We start from the raw sequence: 27,514 nt of genomic DNA, 5'->3' as shown, positions 1-27,514 counted from the left end.
ATGTCACACATACTTTAAGGTTTAGTCCAATTATTTCCTACATCAGAGCCAGGTTTAACACATACTGAGGATGTTCTAGAAGTAGTGAGAAGTGCTTCACGTATATTACCTAGTGTAACTACACAAACTGTGCAATAACTGATATTCAGGTAGATCTGTTTATTTTATCCTGAGTTTTCTTTTTCAAAAGGATTTGAAAAGGCTGGAAAGCTAGCAGTATTTTGTTGTTTTATGTTTTAGATAGGAAAACTGGGTTGAAGTAATTTGCTTTAGTTAACGTAACCAGACTTGGGTGAAGACAAAATGTAACTCAGAATTTTGGCAACTGGACTGGCACTTTGTCCTTTTTGTTAGGATTTTTCTGAAGGTTCATTTGACTCCTAAGTTGGGTGTATCTCTCTAGCCCAGTATAATCCTTCATTTAATATTCCATGCATCATTATCTACATACACAATCTTACAAAACTTCTTTCTCCTCTGTTATGAGCCTTTGAAGGATGGAAGGCACTGGGACTTGCTGATCTTGGTATCACTTACAATGTCCCCCGTAGGGCCTTGCATAAAATCAGCATTTAATAATAGCTATTTTAGCTGAATACATGCTATTTCCCCAAGCCAAATTTTGAGGAAGCAGCTGCATTTCCCTTAAGTTTGCCTGATAGCAAGTGTGTCTGTGCTGACTGCTTAATAATTACTGTGTACTGATGACGCATGTATAGTAAACAGTACTTTGACTATGTGATTTTAGGCTAAGAGTCTTTCTGAATTTAATTAAGATATGCTATTATATTCTTTTCTTTATGAAAATTAATGGAAAACAAGCAATGCATTATTATACTTATTTATAATCCTTTATTAGCTGAAGGATGAATTATTGTGTTTACTATGCTATTGTCAAACCTTAAATTAAGAATTTGCAACTTTAGTCAGAACGTAGGCTCTGTGGGCACAAAGATCTTGACTATTGTTTTCACAACTATATTGCCAGTAGATGTTTAATAATATTCATTGAATGGGGGGGTGAGGTTGTAGTTTTCACTGGACAATGAATCTTTTACTCATTGGATAATATATTATTTAGGTTGTAAGACACTCTCACATTTATCTCTTTTGATCTTCACAGCAACTGAATGAGGTAGTTAAGGCAAGTATTATTACCTTCATTTAACAAAAAAGTCAACTGAGGCTCAAAGAGATTGACTAACACCAGGAATTGTCTACCTGACAGTAGCTGGCGACTGATGCTTGAATCCAAATATTCTTACTGCACGTTCTGTATTCTTTCTGTGTTTTCATGTAGAATGTAATGCTGACAAGGGTAATCACATCAGATAGCCTTTTAAGTTGTTTTCTGGAAACTTATATGTAATAAGTTGAAGTGGCTTTGGCCTCTGAAAGATGGTATCGCCAAAGAGGTGGTGTTACTGATTTTGGTGAAAGAGTCTGAATTTGAGGTAGTTTTTGGATTGTCCTTTGAGCCTTAGACTAGGAGGGCAACTAAGTATGGCCACTTTATTTTCCATTTACATCCTTGGCCTCTTTTTTCCTGCTTGTCTGAACCATAAGCTATTTAAGGCTCCACATTTTTACTAAAATCTTCTAAATATCCTTTTGTACTCTGTAGTTTTTGTTCCTACCAGCTGAAAAGAACCAGCTGACTTCTTTGGTATTTTTATACCTTGTGCTTTATTGTTTTCCTCTAGTGTTTTCTACCCGATGCCAAAGTGCAGATGCTGTGATTGCTACTTCTAGCTCAAGACATCTGCTTTTCAGTAGGTCCTTTTCTTTCTTTCATTCCCGATTATAATCTTTATGTGCCACTGCTAAAGTATAGAGTCAGAGCTTGTCCTTGCAAGAATGAATTCTGTTTTTAGCCTCTGGATTCTTTCATGGAATGAAAACTGAGTTTTCATATACATTCCGAATGAAACATCTTCAAATCTAAGGACTTTAAAATATTCCTATAAGTTCAGTTGTTGGATAAAAAAGCATTTTTTTTTAAAGCATTCAGTTGAAATCTGGAAGCTTAGGCACAATTTTAAATTGGGGATAAATAAGAGTACAGGGAAAGTAACTAATTGGTTTAAGGTTATTTTTGTCTTTGTATGTTCCCTTCCTGTTTTGCTTTTTCTGATCCAAGTCAAATGAAATTTATATGGCATATGACTAGAAAGTGCTTTCTGTACTATAACCTACCCAGAAAAATGATGGCTTAGATCAGAAGCTACACACTGGTTGCTCAAGGGTTGTATTTGGCATGCAAAGTGTTCTTAAAGTGGAATTAAGTGAGAACATTTAAAAATTGAGGAATTCCATATATAGCTCTGGATTTCTGGATCTTCATAAGAAATGGGAGGGCGTGACAGAAGAAAGCTCACATTTCTGTATATCACCAATGGGCTGGAGGTGGTTTCGGAGGTGAATTAGAGGAGGAGATTGAGTCATCATTTCACTTCCTTACTTTCCTGCTCCTACTGGCCCCATCCTAGATCTATATGTCCATAGGTCTATATATTCTCTCTATAGCTTGCTTTTGCTTGCCTGCCTGCCTGCCTGCTTCCTTCCATCTCTCCCCTTCCTTCCTTCTCTCTTTCCTCCCTTCCTCCCTTCCTCCCTTCCTCCCCTCCTTCCTTCCTTCTCCCCTTCCTTCCTTCCTCCCTCCCTCCCTTTCTTCTCTCCTCTCCTCCCTCCCTCCCTCCCTCCCTCCCTCCCTCCCTCCCTCCCTCCCTTCTCCCCTCCCCTCCCTTCCCCTCCCCTCCCCTCCCCTCCCCTTCCTTCCTTCCTTCCTTCCTTCCTTCCTTCCTTCCTTCCTTCCTTCCTTCCTTCCTTCCTTCCTTCCTTCTCCTTTTCCTTTTCCTTCCTTCCTTCCTCTCTCCCTCCCTCCCTCCCCTCCTTTCCCCTTACCCTCCTTCCCTTCCACCTCCACAGGCCCTCTCTTCCTCCAGCTAGTATTATTTTGGCAAATAGTTCACTAAATTTATTTCCAGACATGGATATTTTGCATCTTTTTTGAGGATTAAAAAAATCTATGGTCAGGGCACCTTTTATAAAAGTCCAAAAAAATAAATATAGTAGGACTTATTTTAAAGTATTCTATTTCTTTTTGTGTATTTTTTATTGGAGTTCGATTTGCCAACATATAGCATAACACCCAGAGCTCATCCCATCAAGTGCCCCCCTCAGTGCCTGTCACCCAGTCACCCCCACCCCCCGCCCACCTCCCTTTCCACCACCCCTTGTTCATTTCCCAGAGTCAGGAGTCTCTCATGTTCTGTCTCCCTTTCTGATATTTCCCACTCATTTTTTCTCCTTTCCCCTTTATTCCCTGTCACTATTTTTTATATTCCCCAAATGAATGAGACCATATAATGTTCTTCTCCGATTGACTTATTTCACTCAGCACAGAAAGTATTCTATTTTAAAGCATGGAAAATATGATAATTTTTATTAAAAATTTTTATTTATAATAATGTATTTATTAAAATACTAATATCATTGCTCTCATTATCATACTTTTAAAAAGATCTTATTTATTCATGAGAGACAGAGAGAGAGAGAGAGAGAGAGAGACAGGCAGAGGGAGAAGCAGGCTCCACGCAGGGAGCATGTGGGACTCCATCCCAGGTCTCCAGGATCACACCCTGGGCTGAAGGTGGTGCTACACCCCTGAGCCACTCGGGCTGCCCTCATTATCATACTTTTAATGGAAACAATTTTGGAAGACCTGGTTTTGAGTTTTGGCTCTGCCACCTGACTTTGACCTTGAATAAGTCATTTACCTTCTCTGAGTTTGTTTCCTCATCTCTACCAGGTAATTATATCTTCCAGCCTCATGGTCATGTATGTGTATCAAATGTGATCATGGATGTGAAAGTTCTTAGGATAACATATGGCACTATGCAAGGGTGAGATATTTTATGGGGAAGTAAAGCTAGCATATGGTTTCTCAAGTGATTCTCAAACTAGATTCTCAAACTAGATTTCAAAACTTGGAATCTGGTTAGAGTTAGGATGTTACACATAAGATAAAATAAAAATTTAAGGTATCCTACTGCCTACATGGGATAGAGGTGTTATTGGACATAAGAAAAAGTGCATGATCACAAGATAACCAAACTCAAAATTAAAAGGACAGTTATACTGTTTCTTCCATTTATTAATTTATTTATGCCACAAATACTTATTCTGTACCAGCTCTATGACCAGAAGCATCATAATTGCTGGGGACAAAGCAGGGAAATAGCCTAGATTCTTGCTCTTGTAGAGTTTGTGTTCTAGTAGTGAGAGAGATGGAAAATAAAAAGTAAACAGATAAACATTATGATTTCAAATATTGTTAAGTGCCATTAAGAAAAATAAATATATGGGCACCTGAGTGGCTCGGTTGAGTATCTGCCTTTGGCTCAGGTCATGATCCTGGGGTCTTGGGATTGAGCCCCAGAGTTAGGCTCCCTGCCAAGTGGAGAGCCTGCTTCTCCCTCTCCCTCTGCTGTTTCCCCTGCTTGTGCTCTCTCTCTCTGTCAAATAAATAAATAAAAATAAAAAAAATGTAGATATATGTGAGAGCTGATGAGCCAAACTGTTCCCATTATGACTCTTGCTGTATTACCTTTTTAAATGTATTTTTACTGAGATAAGACACACATAACTTAAATTTTATTAATTTTAATCATTTAAGTGTATAATTCAGTAGAATTAAGTACATTCACAATGTCCTACAACTATGACCACTGTCTGGAACTTTTTCATCATCCCCTAAAGAAACTCTATACTCGGGGATCCCTGGGTGGCGCAGCGGTTTGGCGCCTGCCTTTGGCCCAGGGCGCGATCCTGGAGACCCGGGATTGACTACCACGTCAGGCTCCCGGTGCATGGAGCCTGCTTCTCCCTCTGCCTGTGTCTCTGCCTCTCTCTCTCTCTCTCTCTCTGTGACTATCATAAATAAATAAAAAAAATAAAAATTAAAAAAAAAGAAACTCTATACTTACTAAACAATAATTCTCTATTTTCCTCCCACCTCAGATCCTGAAAACCTCTCTTCTACCCTCTGTGTTTATGATTTTCCCTACTCTAGATATCTCACATTAGTGGAATAATATTTGTACCTTGGTGTCTGGCTTATTCTACTTAGCATGTTTCTGAGGTTCACCCATGTTGTAGTATGTATTGGCATTCCATTCCTTTTTAAGGACAGATAATAATCCACTGAATACACACACCACATTGTTCATCCTTTGACAATATTTACCTATTTTAACATAATTTGGTTATGGGTCTAATTTGCAGAATACTTTAAAATCCATTGTACATGGAAGAAGAGTGTTAGTTTAGGGATTATTGGTTAGATTGTTGTAAAATCCGTAGCAGTATCTGGCTCATTTGATTTGTGTAATCTATCTGACGTGTCTTGAATTAAGTTCCATAAATGAAGTGGGGGTATGTAAATTGGGAGGAAGGTCTGTAGTCTTCGGCAGGTATGAAATGACAATGACTGTAGTTCAGACCAGTCTTACTCCCCTAAAGTAGGACTTCACTGTGTGTTTTTTGGAGCATTTCTTGAAAATAGATCAGGTAATAGGCTTCCATCACCACCGTGAGACATAATTTGACAATCTAATAAGTCTCACTGCTGGGAGAATTTCTCAAGATGAACATTTAACCCCTGACTTGCACACTTGCAGGGTGATTGCATAGTGCTGGAACATTCCTGCTCTGTGACTGAGAAAACCAAATTCATCCATAAGGAAAATGTTAGGGATAGACAGAAAGTTGATGGCAGATAAAGTAGAGTTAGTGCCTCTTAAGTGATTGATGTTATTCAAAAAAGGAGGTCCCAGATTTCGGGAAGAGTTAAAAAAGTAAGATTTACAAAGGGGCTGAAATCTTCTTGGAAAAGGAACAAACCAGAAAGCAATACATTACAGAGCTCACTGTGTAGACAGAAGCTTACAGAACATGGTGGTTGCTGCTTTGATTCTTAATTGGTTGAGTTCACAGCTGCTTAAGCTATTAGCTAAAAGCTGAGCATAGTACTTCGCTATATTAAAATCTGATAATGTTCCACTCTTCCCTCAAAAGGAGCTCCTTAAGATATATAAAGTTATGAACGAATATCAAACACAAAGAGTGTATATAAAATGGAGTTATAAAAATGCATGTGTCCCAGTGTCACCATCTCTTTTATCATACATCATGAAGTTGATGTGCCTAGAGTTTATATATGTGGTTGTCCCAAAATCTTAGCTAAAGAATAATTCTTAGAACAAAGTGAACTCTTGATTAAACAAGCTTTTCTTGGACCTCTTTCTGTTGGTTTCTTTTCAGGACATAAAGTGACTTGCTGTTCAACACATAGTTGTTACTGTCTTTTTCATGGTTTCTTTGCTTTCATAAATTTAATGATAAGGTGGAAATGTGTTACTACTGGTTCCTTTGCCGGGGGCGGGGGGATGGTTATATAAGGAGAGCCTTTCAGTTGACTTCCTTCCAGAAGGTTCTATGTTGAGGGGAAAGTCTGTGTTGTAATGTTTGTTTGTTTTTTTGGTAAAAGGTATATTTCTCTTCTGAATGTGAGAATATGTGTCCTTATTGGACCACAAACTTTATTCTAGCAAGAAATCCTTAAAGATTATTTTTTTTCACTCTTCTCATTCTTTTACTCCTTTGCTAGCATAAAGGAGAAGGAGCTGAGGTGGAGTAGATTTTTTCTGGTGCCTCATTTCCCAAGAGAACAAGTACACTAGAGTAGAAGAAAAAGAAAAGTTGTTAAGTAGTCCTAGGACTAACAGAGTAGACAAAAAATTAGAGCTAATTTCATGACCATAAATTATTTGCTTTAATAGCTATCTAAGTTTTGTTAAGTAAGGAAAGAAAATACTTTATTATTAATCTTCTTGTGGTCCTTAGATATGTGTACAGGGCTGGGTTTTTTTTATTTATTTATGATAGTCACACAGAGAGAGAGAGAGGCAGAGACATAGGCAGAGGGAGAAGAGCGGGCTCCATGCACCGGGAGCCCGACGTGGGACTCGATCCCGGGTTTCCAGGATTGCGCCCTGGGCCAGAGGCAGGCGCCAAACCGCTGCGCCACCCAGGGATCCCTACAGGGCTGTTTTTACCATGCATACTCACAAAATTAAATGGTAGGTTTGTGATTTAGCCACCTATGAGGGGAAGCTTTCTCTCTTATTCTACTTAGTGATACTCTACCCAACAATTATGAAACGTAGCATCTCTGTCATTCAGGAGTGGATGCTTTGTGAGTTGTCTACGTACTGCCTGACGCCCACAACTTGTTCCTAGACATTGTGTGACATAGGTATCATTGCTGTAAGATGGAGGGAGGAGGTGAATCCAAATTTTCCTGGTTGTTGATGCTTTTGCCAGAAATTTTTATAGGAGAAGAGATTGAATATGAAATGAAGCTCTGTGCTGTCTAGATTTCAGTGATCCAGCCCTCTTCTTTATAAACGTCGTGAGTGCCCCACCATTTGGTGGTACACATGCATTTTATATTAAATTATATAAGCTAGGTTTATTTACAATTAAATGGCTTTATTACATTTTGAGTTTTAGCTCAGTTACACTCAATTTTGCTTATGGCTCATTGTTTGACATTGTATATTTCTTGTTACAGGTGGTTCAGTATGAAATCTTGCTTTGATCATACCATATAACTATACTGCCTTATGTTTATTTTTAATTTAGGAAGAACATATTTAGATTCCAGAAGCAATAATCCATAATGTAAAATAAAAATCAATAAACAATGGTAGGGATAGGGCCACTAAATATGAAACAAATGCAGAGAAATAACATAGCTTAAGGTTAATATGGTCAGGTGCAAAGACATATGAAATTTATTTATTTATTTAAAGATTTATTTATTTATTCATGAGAGACACACACACAGAGAGAGAGAGAGAGAGAGAGAGAGAGAGGCAGAGACACAGGCAGAGGGAGAAGCAGGCTCCATGTAGGGAGCCCGATGTGGGACTCGATCCCGGGTCCCCAGGATCAGGGGGCTGAAGGCGGCGCTAAACCACTGGGCTGCCCGACATATGAAACTTAAATTTGATGGATATACTACCCTCAAACCATCTAAAGCCACGAAAAAAAAAAAAAAAAGTAAATGCCTCAACAGGGCATGAAGAAAGGAAGGACATGTCTTTAGTACTGGCCTCTACATGCCTTGTGGTGCTTATCAGCCACACGTGGAGGTCAGTCAACAGACTTTTTCTTATTTAATGGAGAGTTAATCACAGAAGAATTTTAAACAACACTCTATTATAGCAAGCATCTATAGATTGCTTGCAGTGTGTCAGAATGTGTGCTTAATACTTTACATAAGTGAACTCATTTACCTTCCCAACAGTTCTTTGCAGCAGTTATTATTATTATCCACATATTATGGAAGAGGAAATGGAGGTTTTATGAAATTAAACAGCATATCTCTAACAGCTAGTATTAACCAAGTCTTGACATCCATGTCTGATTTCAAACCTCATACTCTTGATTGCTGTACTATACTAAATATGCTACTTTTTTTATCCATAGAAACAATTCAGAATCTTCAAAATTGCTAGGAGAACTGCAGCCAAATCAAAGAAATGGTTTTTAGTCATCTGTCTGTATGCAGAAATGTCTGCATGCAGAAAATAGTAAAAAAAAAAACAAAACAAAACTAATGGTTTCATTATTTTAGTATCTATCAACCTCAAAAATTTTAAGCTTGTTTTTTCTTGAGACAAGCATGTTTCCACTTAGAAGTCAATATTAGTTTCTTGCTTAAAATAATACAGTTGAAAACTAGGGCAGAGTCAGCAGATTTGACAACTAATATTATAGGACATCCAGCTAAATGTGAATTTCAGATAATATTGATAAGGGATTAATTTCCAAAATATATACAGAACTACAGTCACTAGCAGAAAAAAGATTTAAAAATGAATAGAGGATGGACTTTCTTCATAGAGTTGGAACAAATAATCCTAAGATTTGTATGAAACCAGAAAATAGCCTGAATAGCCAGAGGGATGTTGAGAAAGAAAACCAAAGCTAGAGGCATCACAATACCTGACTGTACTACAAAGCTATGATCATCGGGACAGTGTGGTACTGGCACAAAAACAGACACATAGATCAATGGAAAGAATAGAGAATCCAGAAATGGATCCTCAACTCTATGGCCAACAATCTTCGACAAAGCAGGAAATTGGATAGTATTTCCAATGGAAAAAAGACAATCTCTTCAATAAATGGTGTTGGGAAAATTGGACAGCCACATGCAGAGACTAGACCATTCTCTTACACCATACACAAAGGTAAACTCAAAATGGTTGAAAGACGTACATGTGAGATAGGGATCCATCAAAATCCTAGAGGGGAACACAGGCAACAACTTTTTGGAACTTGGCCACGGCAACTTCTTGCAAGACATATCTATAAGGGCAAGGGAAACAAAATGAATAATGAACTCTTGGGACTTGCCCAAGATAAAAAGCTTCTGCACAGCAAAGGAAACAGTTAATGGAACTAAAAGGCAACCTACAGAATGGGAGAAGATATTTGCAAATGATGTATGAGACAAAGGGTAGTATCCAAGATTTATAAAGAACTTAACAACCTCAACATGCAAAAAAAAACCCCCAAAAAATCCAGTCAAGAAATGGGAAGATGACATGAACAGACATTTCTCCAAAGAAGACCTACACATGGTGAACAAGCACATGAAAAAATGTTCCACATCACTTGTCATCGGAGAAATACAAATCAAAACCACAATAAGACATCACTTTACACTGGTGAGAATGGCTAAAATTAATGACAGGAAACAACAATTGTTGGAGAGGATGCGGAGAAAGGGGGGCTCTTTTGCACTTTTGGTGGGAATGTGAACTGGTACAGCCGCTCTGGAAAACTGTGTGGAGGTTCTTCAAAGAGTTAAAAATAGAGCTACCCTCTGACCCAGCAATTGCACTACTGGGGATTTATCCCAAAGATACTGTTGTAGTGGAACGACAGGACACCTGTACCCCAGTGTTCATAGCAGCAATGTCCACAATAGCTAAACCATGGAAGGAACAATGATGTCCTTCAGCAGATGAATGGATAACGAAGATGCGATTATCTCTCTCTCTCTCTCTCTCTCTCTATCCATCCATCCACACACACACACACACGCACACATACACACACAATGGAATATTTCTCAGCCATCAGAAAGGATGAATACTTACTATTTACATAGATGTGGATGGAGGGTATTATGCTGAGTGAAACAAGCCAATTGAAGAATTATGATTATCATATGGTTTCACTCACATGTGGAATATAAGAAATAGTGACAGGGACCATAAGGGAAGAGGGGGAAACTGAGTGGGGGAATAATTAGAATGGATGACAAACAATGAGAGACTCCTACTTCTGGGAAACAAACAAAGGGTTGCAGAAGGGGAGGTTGGTGGGAGGATAGAGTGGATAATGGGCCTTAAGGAGGGCACATGATGAGATGAGCACTCATCTCATGTTATGTGTTGGCAAATTAAATTTATTTTTTTATTAAAAAAATTTTTTAAAAGATTTTATTTAATTATTCATGAGAGACACACAGAGAGAAGAGGCAGAGACACAGGCAGAGGGAGAAGCAGGCTCTATGCAGGGATCCCGACGTGGGATTCGATCCTTAGGACCCCAGGATCACGCCCCGGGCCAAAGGCAGGCACCAAACTGCCGAGCCACCCGGGCTGCCCACAAATTAAATTTAAATACAATTTTTAAAAAATTAAAAAATAAAATGAAACTGGATAGAGGATCTGAATACTTTTCCAAAGAAGACATGCAAATGGCCAACAGATACATGAAAGAGGGCCCAACATCACTAATCACCAGGGAAATGCAAATCAGGACCACAATGAGATATCACTTCTCATATGTTAGGATGGCTATTATAAATGCCAGTAACAACCACAAAAACAAAAGAAAATATGTGTTGGGCAGGATGTGGAGAAATTGGAACTCTTATACACTGTTGGTAGGAATCTAAACTAGTGCAACCAATACAAAAAACAGTATGGAAGTCCCTCAAAAAGTTAAAACTAGAACTACTAAAAGATTCAGCACTTCTAGGAATCTATCCAAAAGAATTGAAATTAGGATTGGAAGGGGTATCTGCACTCCCATTTCCTTACAGAATTATTCACAATAGCCACAATATGAAAACTACCCAACTAAAGTCTTAATATCTCTTTTTTAAAGATTTATTTATTTATTCATGAGAAACAGAGAGAGAGAGAGAGAGAGAGAGGGAGAGAGGCAGACACAAAGGCAGAGGGAGAAGCAGGCTCCATGCAGGGGGGACTCCAGGATCACGTCCTGGGTCGAAGCCTGGCGCCTAACTGCTGAGCCACCCAGGGATCCCCAAGAGTCTTAACCTCAATACACTGGTGTCTGTCTACCAATACACTGGACACTTAATTCTAAAAGTGTTAACTCACCTTTCATCAGACCATGCAGTGTGTATAAATGATAAAAGATGTACCATGTAAAGATTAGTCATTTTATTTATAACCTACAGTAAAGAGATACAACAGTATTTCCGTTCTCCAGTATCTTGGCACATAGGTGATTAAAAAAAATTCCAGATAACCAAGAGCAAGCACTTCATTTTAGCCCTTTTCAGTGTACACCTGTCTAAAATGCACCATGTGCTTTTGGGACTCATTACAGAGAGTGGAGCATTATTGTTAAACTACTGTCTCAGTGGGAACTCAGCCAGTGGGCAGATCTGGATTCAAGACTCCGTTGCCACTTAGGTCTTATCTTCAAATTATTCTTTCAGATTCTAATGTGTAATCTGGGGATATTAATGCATGCAGAGCTTAGTTCAAAGAGTTATGAGGATTCAATGATACATTAAAGAAGCTGATATATTTTAAGCCAGCACATTTAAAACTGTAAAAATATATATAATAATAATTTCAGTTAGCATGCTATGCTCTACTTCTCTCTCGGGGCATTTGAGGAGCATTTGTCCTTGCACCTAATGATCCGAGAATGCTATGTATTTATAGATTTGGTATCTATTCTCTATTATCCCCGTATCACTATTCATTTTGCAGAACCATCTGAAATCTCTGTTCATTAGCCCTGCCTCCATTTTAAGCCTGTTGCTTAATATTCTCACTTTTTAATTCTGTAGACTTAGGACAAATTCCTAAAAGTAAGTTTACTTCCCACCTATGATTAAAACATGTGAGCTCTTTTCTTTGTTGCTCAAAGACTTTTTTATTTCTCTCTCATTCCTAGCCAGGAGGCTATGCTTCAAATATTAATAAAATAATAGCTACAGTTCTGGTGTCTATTCTCTTTTGTGGTAGATGCTTTATATACATTGTTTTCATTTCTTAAAACAATCCTGCCAATTTGTAATAGTGTCATGCATTCCATTTGTGGGCATTGAGACTCAGAGTTGTTAATAGCTAAATGGATTTATCAAGCTTAGTTGTGTGGTAGAGGCAGTATCATACTCAGGCAGGCATTTCTGACTTCCAAGCCCATACTCTGAGAGAAGAACCTTAGAAGAAATAGTAATACCTCTGATTTATCATACATCTTTTATTAAATTCAAACTGTCACATGATTTCTTGTTTATTATAGTGATTTGCTGCTTTAGAAAATAGTGACATTACCAATTTTATAGATATAAAAGGAGAATAAGTGAGTCTTTTGTACTAACAGATGCACAGCAGTACAGGTGTCTTTTTAGTGCTCTCATAAATCTCAGGTGATTTATTTATTTTTTGCTTTATAGCATTTTTGTCTGTTTGTGGTATTAGAGCTAGGAGTCTAATTATAATACATTTCTAATTCCTATCATTATAGTCTATAGGTGACAAAGGCATTTGGAAAAAATAAGCACTTTGGCTATACATTGCTAGGTATACGTGCTCCCTGGTTTTTATACCCACCAAAATTGCAGTATTGTGGCAAAATGAATGGAAGTATAACATTTGGGTGAAAGAAGGAGGCAGTTATGGTTCTTAAATGAAGTCTATATTTGCTGTCAGTCACAGGCAAGCCTTAGTAAGGAACCACCGGAGCTTTTTTTTTTTTTTTTTTTTTTTGGCTAGATCTTCAGAGTTGGCTTAATTGGATAAAATCCCAAATGTAGATTCATCATGAAGCAGTGATATATCCAATAAAATGAAAATTTTAAAGCAGTTGATTTTTTAAAAAAATTGAAGAACTAAGATTCCAAAATCTTTGTTTTGAAGTTACCTAAGGAAATAGAAGCTAATCATAGGACTGGCATATGAAAATGCAACTCTCTAAACTTGTGATCATAATTTAAAAGATGGAACGTCCAGATTCTAGTTGGTCAGCAGGAAGATCTTAATGTAAATATACTTGGTGAGTGTGGCGTTAAGTACTGTACTGTATGAAAACAAAATAAGGGGGCACCTGGGTGGCTCAGTCAACTGATTAAGCATCTGCCTTTGGCTCAGGTCAAGATCCCAGGATCCTGGGATGGAGCCCTGCATAGGGTTCCCTGCTCAGCAGGGAGTCTGCATCTCCCTCTCCCTTTGCTCCTCCCTCTGCTTGTGCATTCTCTGTCTCTCAAAAATAAAAAATAAAAAATAAAGTCTTTAAAAAAGAAAAGGCAGCAAAAAAGGAAAAATGAAAATGTCTAGAATCAACTAACTCAGCTTCTGGATGATATATAACACATGGTATAGGATTATTAGAAATATGTCATTGTCTCTTAAATGTGTTACTATTTAAAGTAACTAAATACTCTTAATAGGTAATAACATGTAACTCTTAAATGTGTTACATATATAAGAATGTGAAATACTTTAATCATTATCTAATCTCAATATGGATGTTACTATCTACCTCAAAGGTAACTGCTGTTTCAGTAAATAACTTGGATATAATAGCCATAGTATTTGTCATAAAATGCTAGTCAAGTATGACATAATTTTTGGATAAAACCAACAATGTTGTGAGATTTGTGGCTCTGAATGTCCTATTTTAGTAGGGTTTTTCAAATCACCAATCAGCAAATAAAGACTAATTTTGGAAGGTGCATTTGTTTTTGTATAAAATAAGGAAAATAAAAGTGATAATAATAAAAAAATAATAACACTCTGGTAACAATATTGTAATAGCAGCTTATATTTGTAGAATATAAAACTGTACAAAAACTGGAATCCTCATACTCTATGCTCATTTTGGCATCCTTCCCTTTTCTCTTCCTTCTCACTCCTTCCCGCTGCTTGTGCACATCTCTCCAGCTACCACTCCATCTTCTCTTCTCTGCATGTTTCTTGAGAGAGCAATCTGGTCTCTGTTTCCATTTCCTTGTCTCCCACTCAGTCTGCCTCTTACTTCATCTCCTCTCACTCCACTGATATGTACATCAGTCTTGCCATTGGCATTCCTAACTGCTGAATATAATAGAAATTTAATTGTTTAACTTAGAACAGGTAATGAAAGTTCATTGAAAGGATTCATTTCTTTTGTTCTGATTAAAAAAATCAATACGCTACTTACTCCATTGAACATATATTGCTGTTCTATGATGTAGGTATTTTTTTTGTGCTGGAGTGGTGATTGATAGATAGGACTTGCCCTCATGGAAATTACATTTTAATGGGAAGAAGAAGAAAATAAACACTAAAAATGTGTAAATAAGTGAATAACTTGAGATTGAAGTGGATGGAGCAAATTCTACAGGATACCGGGAGCAGGAGAGACTGTGTTTCTCCAGACTCTGGAGGGCAGGCTGGTCAGGGGGCACTCCGTGGAGGCAGTCATAAACAGCTCAGCCATTAGTGTAAGGTGTAGAACAAGCTTGGCATGAGGGTGTTGGTTTGCACCCTCAGAAGTTCCCTGGGTGAGGTCTACAACTGGCTCCCATACATGAGGGGCAGGGAGAAACTGAAGAAAGAGGCAGGCCAGTCCACCCCCAACTGGCAGGTGGCAGGGTTAACGAGCCAGGGAACTTAGGTATGAGGCTTGTCTTGGGTGGCTGCAAGCAGTAGATCTCTGCACGCACCTGCCAAACTCTTTAAAGTATATCAAGTCCTTAATGGTGTTCGGTCATGTATGCCATTCCAGATGGCCTCAACAACATCTTACACTCTATGTAAGACTATAAGACTATGTCCTTGAATGGCTCCCACCATATAAACGGTGGGCAGAATGTATATTCCAGGACAGGGGCCTCTCATTGCCTGGATCTAGCTCGTGGGTCATTTATCAGTCATGTCCTCTCAATGACAACCCCCCCCCCCAACAAAGGGACAGGGGGAAGGCCAGTGGGGCTGCAGTGTAGGGAAGGAAGGGAATGGGAATGTGAAGTGAGCTCAGAGAGGTCCAGGGGGTGGGGGGGTGGGGGGAGGTGATGTTGAGCTTTCCTTCCAGTAAGAAATTTAGATTTTACTCTTGTTTCAATAGGTAAGTAAATTCTGGGATTTAAAGCAAGGAGTAGGGTGGAGAAATAAAATCTGATATAAATTTCATAACATCATTCTGGTCCCTGTGAGGAGAAAATTGTATTATCAGTTGCAACACTCTTCCTCAAAAGTAAATTCCTGTACTAGATTGGGCTGTTAAAGTCCATGCCAGCACTAGGTTGGTGTAAATATTAGATCAACACAGAGAAAAGTCCTAAAAAGACCTTTATGTATGTTGTCTTATGTGGCCTTTATTTCCACAGAAGTGTCTAGCACTCAAGGGTAGCCCAGGAGGTTGGATTTTAGGTCCCAGCTTTTATCTCCCTTGTATGTAAGGCTTCCCCTCACCACCCCCTTCCCCTCCCATCTTCTCCTCTTTAGATCAGCTAAACTTACTTTCTCTTTTTTTATGGGGAAATGAATGATTTTTTAGTATCATAATAGTTTTCCAGTGCTTGGCTTATTTACAATTAAATGCACTTTTAACATTGGTGGGGAGGTGAAGGGTTTCACAGTCATTCAAAAGACTGAATCTCAGAGAATATAACAGAAACGTGTCACACAAAAGAAAGGAGTGGGAGAAAGTCTGAAGGCTTAATTGTCAGTCTTCTACTTTGACAACTTTTCAACATCCTTCACTGCCAAGATTACCATTGCTCCATTATCCTGTTTGCCTCCTGCTCCTTGCAAGCTGTGGCTGCTTGAGAAGCCATCTCAAAGTTTCGTCTGCTCTGTGTATTTATCCTTCAGTTTGCTGTTTCTTCTTCCCTCAGATTTTGCTGTTCAAGAAGTCACTTGTGTTTTGTCATGTTTCTTTTACAGATGAATGGGACAATTCTGAGAGCATGTATGGCCTTTGGCTGTGGTGGACATGTTTAAACTGGGGTCTGGGGGCACCTGGTGGCTCGGCAGTTGAGCATCTGCCTTTGGCCCAGGGCATGATCTTGGGGTCTCGGGATCAAGTCCCACATTGGGCTCCCTGAGAGGAGCCTGCTTCTCCATCTGCCTGTGTCTCTGCCTCTTTCTGTGTATCTCATGAATAAATAAATAAAATAAAATGAAGAATAATAAACTGGGGTCTGGTCCTTACATACTGGATGAGAAGGGGATGCCCCTTCCTCTGTGCTGGCATAGAGGGTCAAGGAGAAATGGACCATTCAGCTTTCTCCCTTTTGATGCCCCTTTGCTGAAAGCCCTCCTTCAGTTCGCTCACACATTATTGTTATGTGAAAATCAGTTAGAATAAAACATGTTCCAGATGGGATTCCTCCCTTTTTCTCCTTGTCTCCCCCACCCCACCTCTTTTTCACGTTCTTCTTTCTGTTCGTCTTTACTTACCTAATTGCATCCTAAAGGAATGAAACACACCTGCTTCCTCCTCATGGTGACAGCTACACGATATATTTGGCTCTAAGTTACCACCAACATTCAGCAAATATTTTCCAGTTACTAAGCTGACTCTTGGATCAGGCCCTAGGTATTCACAAATGTACGGAGCACAGTCCCTCTTCAAGATTCTTAGATGACAGGGAGGGATGGAGATGAGTGCAGGCAAATTACGATAGTGTGGCAAGTGGCTGGTGTGCATAAGGAAGGGCGCTCCACCTGGTCCTGAACAAATCCTACAGACGGCCTTCTCACTTGCACCCTGACCAGTGACTAGAGGTTGGCATTAATGAGAGTGGACCCGGGGATGAAGTGGATGGCTGATATGTTTCAGGTGACCTGGAAGGGAAATTTAGCTGCAGGACATTGAGGAAATATAGCACCTGCCTTCAGCTCAGGGCGTGATCCTGGGGACCTGGGATCAAGTCCTGCATTGGGCTCCCCGCAGGGAGCCTGCCTCTCCCTCTGCCTGTATCTCTGCCCCTCTCGTGTCTCTCATGAATAAATAAATAAATAAAATCCTTAACAACAACAACAAAGACTGTGAGTATGTGTGGAGAGGGAGATGGAGAGGAAAGGCTTAATCTCTAATAATATTAGAGATAGTACAAAAAATGCCTAACTTTGATTCATTTTTTTTTAAAATCTTGCTGAGTGAGGGTTAAGGGTCTTCTGAACATAGAGGGGAGTCTTGTGAAGGTTTTGATCATATAAATGGTGTCTCATGATCCATAGTTACTTATTTGGCTACACTGGATCCCATCCAGTCAACAGTATTAGGCACTTACTGAGTACCTACTACTACAGACGTAGTCATGAAGAAGGGCAGACACAGACTTTGTCTCCAGTTCCAGAGGCTGACAATATCGGCAGTAAGAAGTCCAGCTAAGAGGCTGTCGGCCCATGATATTGGTAGTCTGAACTGCAATATTGCAGTAGGGATGAAAATAAGTTATGTTTAAGAGATATTCAGGAAATAATGCCGACTGAAGATGGTACTTGACCGGAGGGGATGGAGAGGGACGAGAGGGACAAGGCAGGGGTCTTTCCACATTTCCACATGTTGAACTGCATTCCCCCTTCCTTTCTTAGTTTGACAGCCTGGTGACTTTGTGGGTGTTTCCATTTCCAGATGCCTAGTTATCAGTTTGACCTGCTGTCAGTTCCGTCATCCCATTTGGTGGGTGCACAGTGCTATGGAAGATACGGCGGGTCATTGACCTTGTAGCAGAGGCCATTTGCTACGGCAAAGCTATTATCAAGAATTATGCTAAGCAGCTCTTCTTGTCAGATGAGTTTTGCTAAACTGTTCATTCTGTTATAGGATATGTGGTACAGTAAGGTTGCAGGAACCGAGTGTAGAGTGGGGGAGGCAGGATGGCTGCAAAAAATGTTCAGAAAAGTAGAATCTCAGACCCAAACTAGTAGTAAGTGTGCTGAGAGGAAACCAGGGCTATGTAACGGATGATGTAAAATGGGTGTCCGACTTTCTGAGAATACAAAACCAGATGATTTCTCTCAAAGGCTTCCCGAGAACATTAGTATCCTGTGTTACTCTGTGGCAAAAGGTTTCTGGAAAATGCTGCACACTCAAATAGGCCTCTTGTTAGAAGAGGATCTGGTTACATTTGTGGAAGTCAGAGGTCTACAAATATATTTGTACCCCCTCTCCATGTTTTTCACTAATATTTGTATTAACATGCTATGGAATTGGTGCCTCACAGAATGCCCCGAGGTAAATGCTGGGCTAACCTAGTAATGCTTGTGGTAATGGTGAATGCTTATTCGGTGCTTATTATCTTCTGTGCGTAGTGTTAAATGCTTTACATGGACTGTCTCGTTGAGTATTCACATTGTCAGTGCTATCTGGTGTAGATATTTATTATTATCTTCATCTTAATGACAAAAGAAATACTCTAAGTTATGAAGTAATTTGTCCAAAGTAATAAGTCAGTAGGCAGGAAACTGGACTTTGACCAAACAATCTAATCTAAGAGGTCAAGCACTTACCCCTTTGTACATTATCTTGACATGTCATAAGACGAAGGTCCATGGAGGGCTTGGTGGATGTTGGTGTCACTGAAACTCTTCAGTCACTCCATGAATGGGACTGGCCTTTTGTGGCCCTCAGAGACCAAATGTAACATCCAAATGACTGGATTGTTCTCTAGTCTCATAGTCATTGAGCCCATATACATGCCAACCAATACAGCAGGCATTTTGCATGCATTACCCCATTTTATAGCAGAGGAGACTCAAGCAAGAGATCCAGGAAATGATACAATTAGAAGCCAGTGGAGCCTGGACTCAAATCCAGACAGTCAGACTCAAGAGTTAGTCATGCTCTTAATCATACAACGATGTCTCCTCAACATCTGAATTGGTGCACACAGCTTCCTCAGGCCAAGGAATGTTTGCATATATCTATATTAAAATATATGATCATTTTCAATGCATTTATCCATAGTAACGACTCCTTTTCAGAATCATACAAAATTATAGACATCATTGCTACCACTGAATCATGTTCTTAGAGATAGGATTTTTGGAAGATGTGAGGAAAAAGGTAATTTAGAGAATTCAAGAAGAGGAATCAGATGAGGTCAGAAAGTGACCTCACGAACCTACCCAAAACTGTGGGTCAAACAAGAATGGAGTTCAGTATAGGATTAGAATCTGGGAAGGCAGAAATTGATGGACATATATTTTATATATGTCATAAATACAAATGAGTTGTATTTTATGTTAGTTTTGCTTACTCCTTAGCAAAGTAGTAGTTAATATAAGCAATTTAGAATAAGAGTAAAAATTCAAACCCAGAATTGCCTATTGTTAAACAAGATCTTAGGAAAATTTCCAAATTTCATCTTTGAAATGGAGATGGACATACGAATATCCCAAATTTGTTGTGAAGAACAATATAAATATTGCCACATAAAGTGCTAGAGAAACCAGGTGTGGGACTTTTATTATAGGTAGCTATTATTAGAACATCGCTTTGCTTTCCTGAGTTTTGTGAGTTCAACTTGAAGATGTTCACTTGGTATCTTGCATTGTGCTTTTCAATTTTTCTCCTTCTGATAAAGTACAAGGCAGTGGATTCCAACAATATTAAAACATCTGTGTGTCTGTAGTAGTGGCATTGTCAGAAGCAGTTGTCCCAGGTGACTTTTTTTTTTTTTAAGCACATTAGGAATAATAGATTTGAAATGAGTTTATTCTGGACAGGAATTCATTTAACACATTTTATCTAAACTGTTTACGCTGACCATTTGACTTGGCATTGAAGAAGGAATCTTTTAGGGAAAAAAAGTAAGATAAGTCACTTATTTAAAGATTATTTAAACAACTGTGCTTCGGGTTTTGTGAATAAGTTAAATCTATATTTATATGGAGACAAATGGTAATGTTTCCCAGTTGATTTAGGCTATTGTTAAATGAATGAAGACTGAGGTAGGGCCTCTCTTATCTCTTGCATCCTATCAGGGTACTTTGTTTGAAATACTTTTATTTTTTCTCCTTAGATTTTATACAGTAAACAGCATTTCAAATACAATAAATGCAATTTTCAGGTGTTCAGGTGTTAGGGAAGCTCTAAATGTAGCACAATTATACTGGAAAAGCAGTGATTTCATCTACTAAGCATTTTTATTTTTATATTTTTATTTGCAGGATGAGTAAGAGATACTTACAGAAAGCAACAAAAGGAAAGCTGCTAATAATAATATTTATTGTAACCTTGTGGGGGAAAGTTGTATCCAGTGCAAACCACCATAAAGGTAAGCTCTTCTGGTTTTTTTTTTTTTGTCCTCAGCTCTCTTTGGAAAGTGATTTCCTTTAACACAGACTATCATGTTCTTTCTTCACTGTTCTGTTAGTTTTACTAGGTACAGGTTCCCCTCTGACACTTCGCTTTAAATAAAAACCCAGAGAGTCATCCTTGAGATGGCGTTGATAGGGGAAGCATGATTGTTTCCAGGATTACTGCCATTTTTGCAAATAATGTTCAGAGAATATGGAATAGTGACTCTGTCTTTCCCCGTCACTTCCATTTTTAAGATACCAGTGTTAAAATGTTTAGCTGACATAATAATAAACTTGAGTTTCAGATTGCAGTCATCCTGGTAAGGAAAGCATCTGTAATGATCTGTGTCTTCATAGTAAGTATCCATGTAAACTTCCCCTCTATGCTGTTTGTAGATCCTATGTCTCCATGCGGGAGCACCTCTTTGACCATTTTTTGGCCTCTATCCTTAATATGATATTCAGCTGGCTCAGTTCCGAAGAGAGTGAGAAAATTTGTTTTATACATATGTGTTAAGGCTTGACAGTTCAGGCCCTTTCTGTTCTCTTTGCTGAGCCTAAGACCCAGTATAATGAATGACTACCTTTTCCAAATGAATTAAAATAGGGCTATTTCTGAACTGTTCCTTCCATAATCAAGTATTCATAACCTGGAATAGTCAATTTAGATTTTCCTGTGAACTAGGATTTTACAATTCAATTTTCAGTCCTCTGTAAAGTCTAGAGATGAGCAACTTTTACATTTTATTTTTGGTGGAAGAGGGAGCTAAGAGTGTCTTGAATTTTGTAACACTTAAATTAGTTACACATGTGCATTTAATTAGCATTACATGGAACATTAACACCAGGGAGAGGAAAGACGTGGTGTGAGGGAGTGATGCCTCTGAGGCAAAATCTTTTCCCCTGTGTTTAAAACCAAAAAGAGACATCTTTCAAAATAAGAGAATTTTATGAAGAGGCCCTTCCTATTTCGTCATCCTGTTTTTCACCCCACAGTGTGTGTGTGTGTGTGTGTGTGTGTGACTATGTATACGTAAAATGTTAATTATATCATAGGTCTACTTTAGAATTTCTTCCTTTCTTTAATACAACGTATTGACCCACAAATCCTCTTTGATATTTGTTAGTGTAAAATTAAAAAGATAAAGAGGAGGACATTATCTTCCATGCCTCCAAATTGGCAACAATGGACCAAATCTAAGGACAAAGTGGTGTCCTCACCTTTTAATAAGACTTGCAATGCTTGGGCTTAACAAGAGAAGACACACTGTCCCTTCTGTGCTGGGTGGTCACCCCAGTGCCCTTTCTTAGACCATACAAGAAGAGAGAAGTGGGGAGATTTATAGAAGTGGATGCCATTCTAGTGAAGCAAGGATTCATGGTAAAGATGCTCTCTCAGCTCCAAAGCCAAGTGATAGAACCTATGCGAAATGCCCCCTTTTGTTTTAAACTATTCTACCTTTAAAATAATAAGTATAATGTAGGTTAAGTCACATCCATAAAATGAATATATGGTTCATACTCACCACCCAATTTAAAGATGTAACATTCCTAACACTCTGGAAACTGGCTATTTCTGCCACTCGGATTTCATTCCTTTGCCACTTTCCCCAGCTGATCACTCATCTTAAATTTTGTGGTGATGATTGTTTTGCATTTATTTCTAATTTCACCATGTATTTATATACCGCCAAAAGGTACATTCGTTAATTTTGACAGCTACTGAATTTTCACGATAGTTTTATACTGTGCCTTTTTGTAATTTGTGACTTTGCTCAACAAGTGTTTGTGGCATTCATTATGGTTGATGGCATATAGCCAGTTTCTTCATTTTTACTGTTACTCCATATTTTATCGTACGAAGTCACCACAATTAATATATTTCTATTCTTGTACATGAACACTTGGTATTGTGTGTTCTTGCCATTATGAACAATGTTTCTGTAAAAATTCCTGTACTTCTCCCCTAGTGCATGTCTGCAAGAGTTTTTTGAGAGCCCATTCCAAGGAGCAAAACTCCTGGGTCTCTGGGCCTGTGTATCTTCAGCCTTTCCAGAGAATACCAAATGGCTTTCCAAGATGATAGTACTAATAAAGTAGCTCAAGGTATTTTCTTAGTGTCTTTATAGTCTTGCTGTAGGTGTTGATATCTCTCCTCTTGCTGTGTGACTAGTGCTCAGTGGGTCTTCTCTCTTTTCTTGATTGGTCTCCCCAGAATTGGGCCATTTTATTAGTTCTCTAGGAATCAACTTTTGCCATTGCAGATCCTCCCCCTTGTGTCTCTTCTTGTATGTCATTACTTTTTGCTCTTATCTTTATGATTCCTTCAACTGTGTTTATTTTTATTTGTATAACAAGCACTTAAGCTCAGTGTATGCCAGGTATTTGTGGGGAAGTGAAACTTCCCTGGATTTCTCAGTGCTCCCAAAAGCCCTAGCCTCCTGAGACTTTTCGCACCTATGGTTATTTGTGTAGTTAATTGCTTTGATTGAAAAGAATAATAAAACTCCTCTTATCTCCTCAAGTGAGGTAAATGCTTACAGCTTGGATTAGGTCCCTAGGTTAAGCTCTCAAGGTGCCAGACGTTGGGGCACTACCTCTCTAGGTGTGAAACTCTGATCTGAAACACCTGGGGTTTTTTTTGGCCCTTGGAAAGATGTATTTACATTCTGCCTAGGATCCTTTCCAACCCATCTCAAAGCAGCAAAAGATTTTTTTTTTTCTTTAAAGATGGGAGGGGATGACTGTCTCTCCTGTATATAAATGGAAAACAAACAAACAAACAAACCACATTCATTATTCACCTGTAGAATATTCAGCTATTTATGTCAGACATTTGACCCTGCTTTCATCATAAGTAAGGCTTAGGGCAAAGCAGGCTGATTTACTTATTTATTTTGAGATAATCATAAGAAATCTGATTCAGAGCACCTTGTATAAGCCTTCAAGATAAAAGTAATAAAGATGAATATTAAAAACTCAACAGCACTATTCTAAGAGCTTCACAGATACATAACAGCTCATTTCATCTTCATAACAATCTCTGAAGTATGTACTTTTGTTAAACCCATTTTACAGATCAGAAACTATAGCAAGGAAAGGTTAAATAATTTGTCCTTGATTGGCTAGTTAGGAAGTAGGAGGCAGGATTCAAATTTAGGCAGTCTTGTTCCATATAAACATGATATATAGCTGGTCAAATTTCTGTTTATACTGTTTGTGGTTTAGTTGACTTCCTGAATCTATGGGTTGATGTCTTTCAGTAACTTTGCAAAAATTTCACACATTATCAAATATTTCTTCTACTCCATTGTCTCTCCTGAACTAGAGCTCTGGTTGTGTGGATGTCAGCTTTTTCACAGGGTCCTCTGTGTGTTTCATCCTTTGTATTTTCCAACTTAAAGTTTCTCAGTGAATTCTGGAATATTTATTCACATAATCTTACCACACTAGGTGTTCTCTTCAGCCTAATCTGCCCTTTCATCCATATATTGAGGTTTAATTTTATCTATTGTATGCTATTCACAATTACTATTTTCTTTTGGTGAATTGGCTTTTGATATTGATCAATTTGTGCTCTCATTTATGCTTGTATTTCTTCTTTTTATACATTTTATATGTATTATGTTTTGTATATGTTATATATGACTTTAAATATATATGATTACATATAATATAAAAGTTATATATTATATGTATTTTGTATAATATACACAATATATATTAATACAAAACATACAATACACATAATATACACAATATAATATATAATATATTGTATATATTTATGTTTTAAATATTATTATATATCACATTAAACTTATGTACATATTAATATGTACATGTTCTATGTATTATATATATGTTTTACATTTGAGTTGATGGTTCTATTTTATGAAGTTTTTGTGTTTTCTTCCTGCTGAGTCTCAATCACGATATGTTTCTTAAAGTTTTGTGATTTAAAAAAAAACTTGATATTTGTGAGAGTTTTTAAGGCCTATACTTAGGATGCATTCTTTCCCATGAGTTGCATATTACCATATGTCTTAGGTAAGGTTCTTCAAAAGCAGAGCCAAGTCAGGAATTCTTGTTGATGTGATTATTTGAACGAGTGCTCTCAGGAGGGGAGAGTGAGGGCAGCAGGATAGATCAGGAAATAGAAGTTTAGCACAAATAGAGTCTCAGCTGGAGAATAGCCTGGTCAGATCCTGTGGAGAGGCTCTGGAACATGAATTGCTTCATAGAGTTGGCCTCTCCTTGAGATAAGATAGACACCTCTTCTGTCCTTGTGTCCACTAGTCACTGGCTGTTGATCTGTTCCCCATGGCAGAGAATAGCCTTCCTGGGGAAGTGGCTCCTCTTTTGCAGAGGGAAAGCCTCCAAAGAAAGGAAGAGCCATGAACTGTAATCTGCTAACATTCACAGAAAATGGAGGAAAGGTGCATACCTGATAAAAAAAGAATCTTGGTAATGTACCAACATCTATTTTCTACTACTGTCCATTTCTCATAGCCTTCAGATCCACTTCCTGCTTATAGAAGCTCACTTCATCCAGGCAAAGCTTATCAAATTGGTTATCGTTGGTTGCAATTTCCAAGAAAATGTACTTGAGGAAGAATGGTGCCCTCCTCTGACTTGAAAGTGCAGTTGGTACCAAGGCCATTATTGATACTCGTGATCTGCACACTCCCTTAGCCATTTTATATTTCCCTTTCCTTCAGCCAGGACTTAAGCTCATCTGGGAGGCTTGCCTGATGTTACCCAGACCTCATACCTGAGGATCCTGAGCCCTGGATTATCATCTTCTTAATGCTGTGGTTGTACTTAGAAATTTATAGTTATAACTGGGCATGGGGATGCCAAAAAATGACCCAGTGAATCTAACATACTCTTCTCTGCACTCCTCCCTCCCATACACAGCAGCTACTCTCTTTCTCATGGTTATCAGAATCATTTACCACATCAATAATAATTCTTTTCTTTCTTGCTGGTCTTTGAGGTTCATCAGGCAGCAGCTCTAGCTTTATGTTTAGCAGGACTCTTACTGTTTCCTCTGGTAAAAGCATCCCCTTTCTGGGAACCAGTACCTCTAGACTCAGAGTCTCTTGGTAGTTTTCATAGGAATATTAAGATTGGGTAACTCTGATGGAAAATTTGTTTTACTCAATAATTTTCAAGTACCTGCAAGGGTACTTAAGGGCTGAGAATATAGCAGTACATAAAAAAGGCAAAAAAATCGTTGTCTTTATGGAGTTTTTGTCCTAGAGGTAGGAGAACAGACAATAAAAAGAAAAATAAAATAGTTTTATCGTATAAATGCTATGAAAAAAGACAAAAGAGAAAGGTATAAGAAGTGTTCAGGAGGGATTGTAATTTTAAAAAAGGCCTTTGAGTAAGACCTAAAGTTTCCAATGGAGCCAGCCACAGAAATATCGAGGGGAAAGGTGTTTCAGGCAAAGCAGCAATCAGTATGAATGCTTTCAAGTAGGAGCATGCCTGGAGACAGTGAGGTTTAGCAAGAAGGATGATATTCATAGAGTATGTAAGAAAGACAGTGGTAGGAGATTAGGTCATTACAGAACAGGTAAATGTAGAAGATGAAAGAACGAAATAAATAACATTCTAAAATATCGGTGCCGTAACATTGTGCTCTCAAGAGCCACCAAATGGAGAACTGTGTTGCTCTGTTATCTGAACATGATGTAGAAACACTAGAAATCCAGAGCATTTGGATTTGAAAAATGAGATCCCTAAGAATCAGATAATGTCACCAGCTTAATAAAATATTCTGAGCTTTGGGAGCTAAAAGTCTCTCACACACAGATAAATAAGTTTATTGCTGAGACTGCCATGGAGATTCAGTCTGGAATTCTCATGATTGTACTGATCTGGGCATTTTGGGAGGGGGTAGTGATTAACTTAGAGCATTGTGACAGTCACAAAGCATAAGCAGTATTTCCCCCTTGGAAGCAATTACATTAGGTCCAGCTTCAGATATTAGGGATCAGAGAGGAAACATTTCAGTTTAGGACTCCAAGTTCCTAACAGAAAAATATAGTCATTAATCTTAGAAGGTTAATATGTTTTCTTGCCTTTTCTTCCCCTACCCATCATGTCCAAACTAAATTGAAAGAAAATGACTCATCACTGGATATGTGGGTTGGTAAAGAATCTGTATTGAATGTAAAAGAAATAGAGGTGAGTTATATACAAAAAAGTAAAAATTCATTAGCTAAGATTGAGTGCATATTACCCTCATTGGCATACAAAGTATTTACTGATCTGATTTGGGACTTTTGAATACATGGAATTTTTTCAGAGGAAAAAAGAATTCAGATAATTTTTTAGTTCAAAGCCTGGATGAGAGTATGTATGTATGTATGTATGTATTTGGTAGCTCTTTGTTGGTTTATTTGATACTTTATAAATTTATCCAACCAACTACCCCATAAACAAAATCTATATTGTAGGTCTGTTAATCTGTATTGAGATTGCTAATCTCTTTTGAGGGTTGAGTTTTAGATCAAGTTTTGAAGATCCAGTACAGCCCAGGGAATATAGCCCATGTATTTTAATAGTGTCCTATGATGACAGATAGTAGGTACGCTTGTGGTGAGCCCAACATAAAGTATACACTTACCAAATCTCTGTGTTGTATCCCTGAAATTAATGTAACCCTGTGTTTCAAATATACATCAATAAAAATAAAAGTGAAGAAACAAACATGCTGGTGTGCTATGAAGCTTAAAGTATAGTCAGGGAAAAAATAATCTGATAATCAAATATTTAGAATGGTATGAAAGTATTGTAAAATATTTTCTTTTTCAGGATAAGAGTATCTAAACTGTACAATAGCGGGAATA

At 38.2% G+C, this 27,514-nt stretch overlaps 1 protein-coding gene across 2 annotated transcripts in view; it reads left to right on the top strand.

The window, feature by feature from the left end:
* The window catches only part of TAFA2 (TAFA chemokine like family member 2), a 448,599-nt gene that overhangs the window by 291,421 nt on the left and 129,664 nt on the right, over window positions 1-27,514 (top strand). For both annotated transcript variants that reach the window (XM_072843042.1, XM_072843041.1), the window contains exon 2: window positions 20,520-20,626. In XM_072843042.1, coding sequence (XP_072699143.1) covers window positions 20,521-20,626 — 106 coding nt within the window. In that variant the 5' untranslated portion in view covers window position 20,520. The remainder of the gene's footprint in view (window positions 1-20,519; window positions 20,627-27,514) is intronic.

Source organism: Canis lupus, chromosome 11 (genome assembly GCF_048164855.1).
Source record: "Canis lupus baileyi chromosome 11, mCanLup2.hap1, whole genome shotgun sequence".
NCBI lineage: Eukaryota > Metazoa > Chordata > Mammalia > Carnivora > Canidae > Canis > Canis lupus.
Note: the sequence above shows the minus strand (reverse complement) of the source record. Positions and strands in the feature narration are given on the sequence as shown.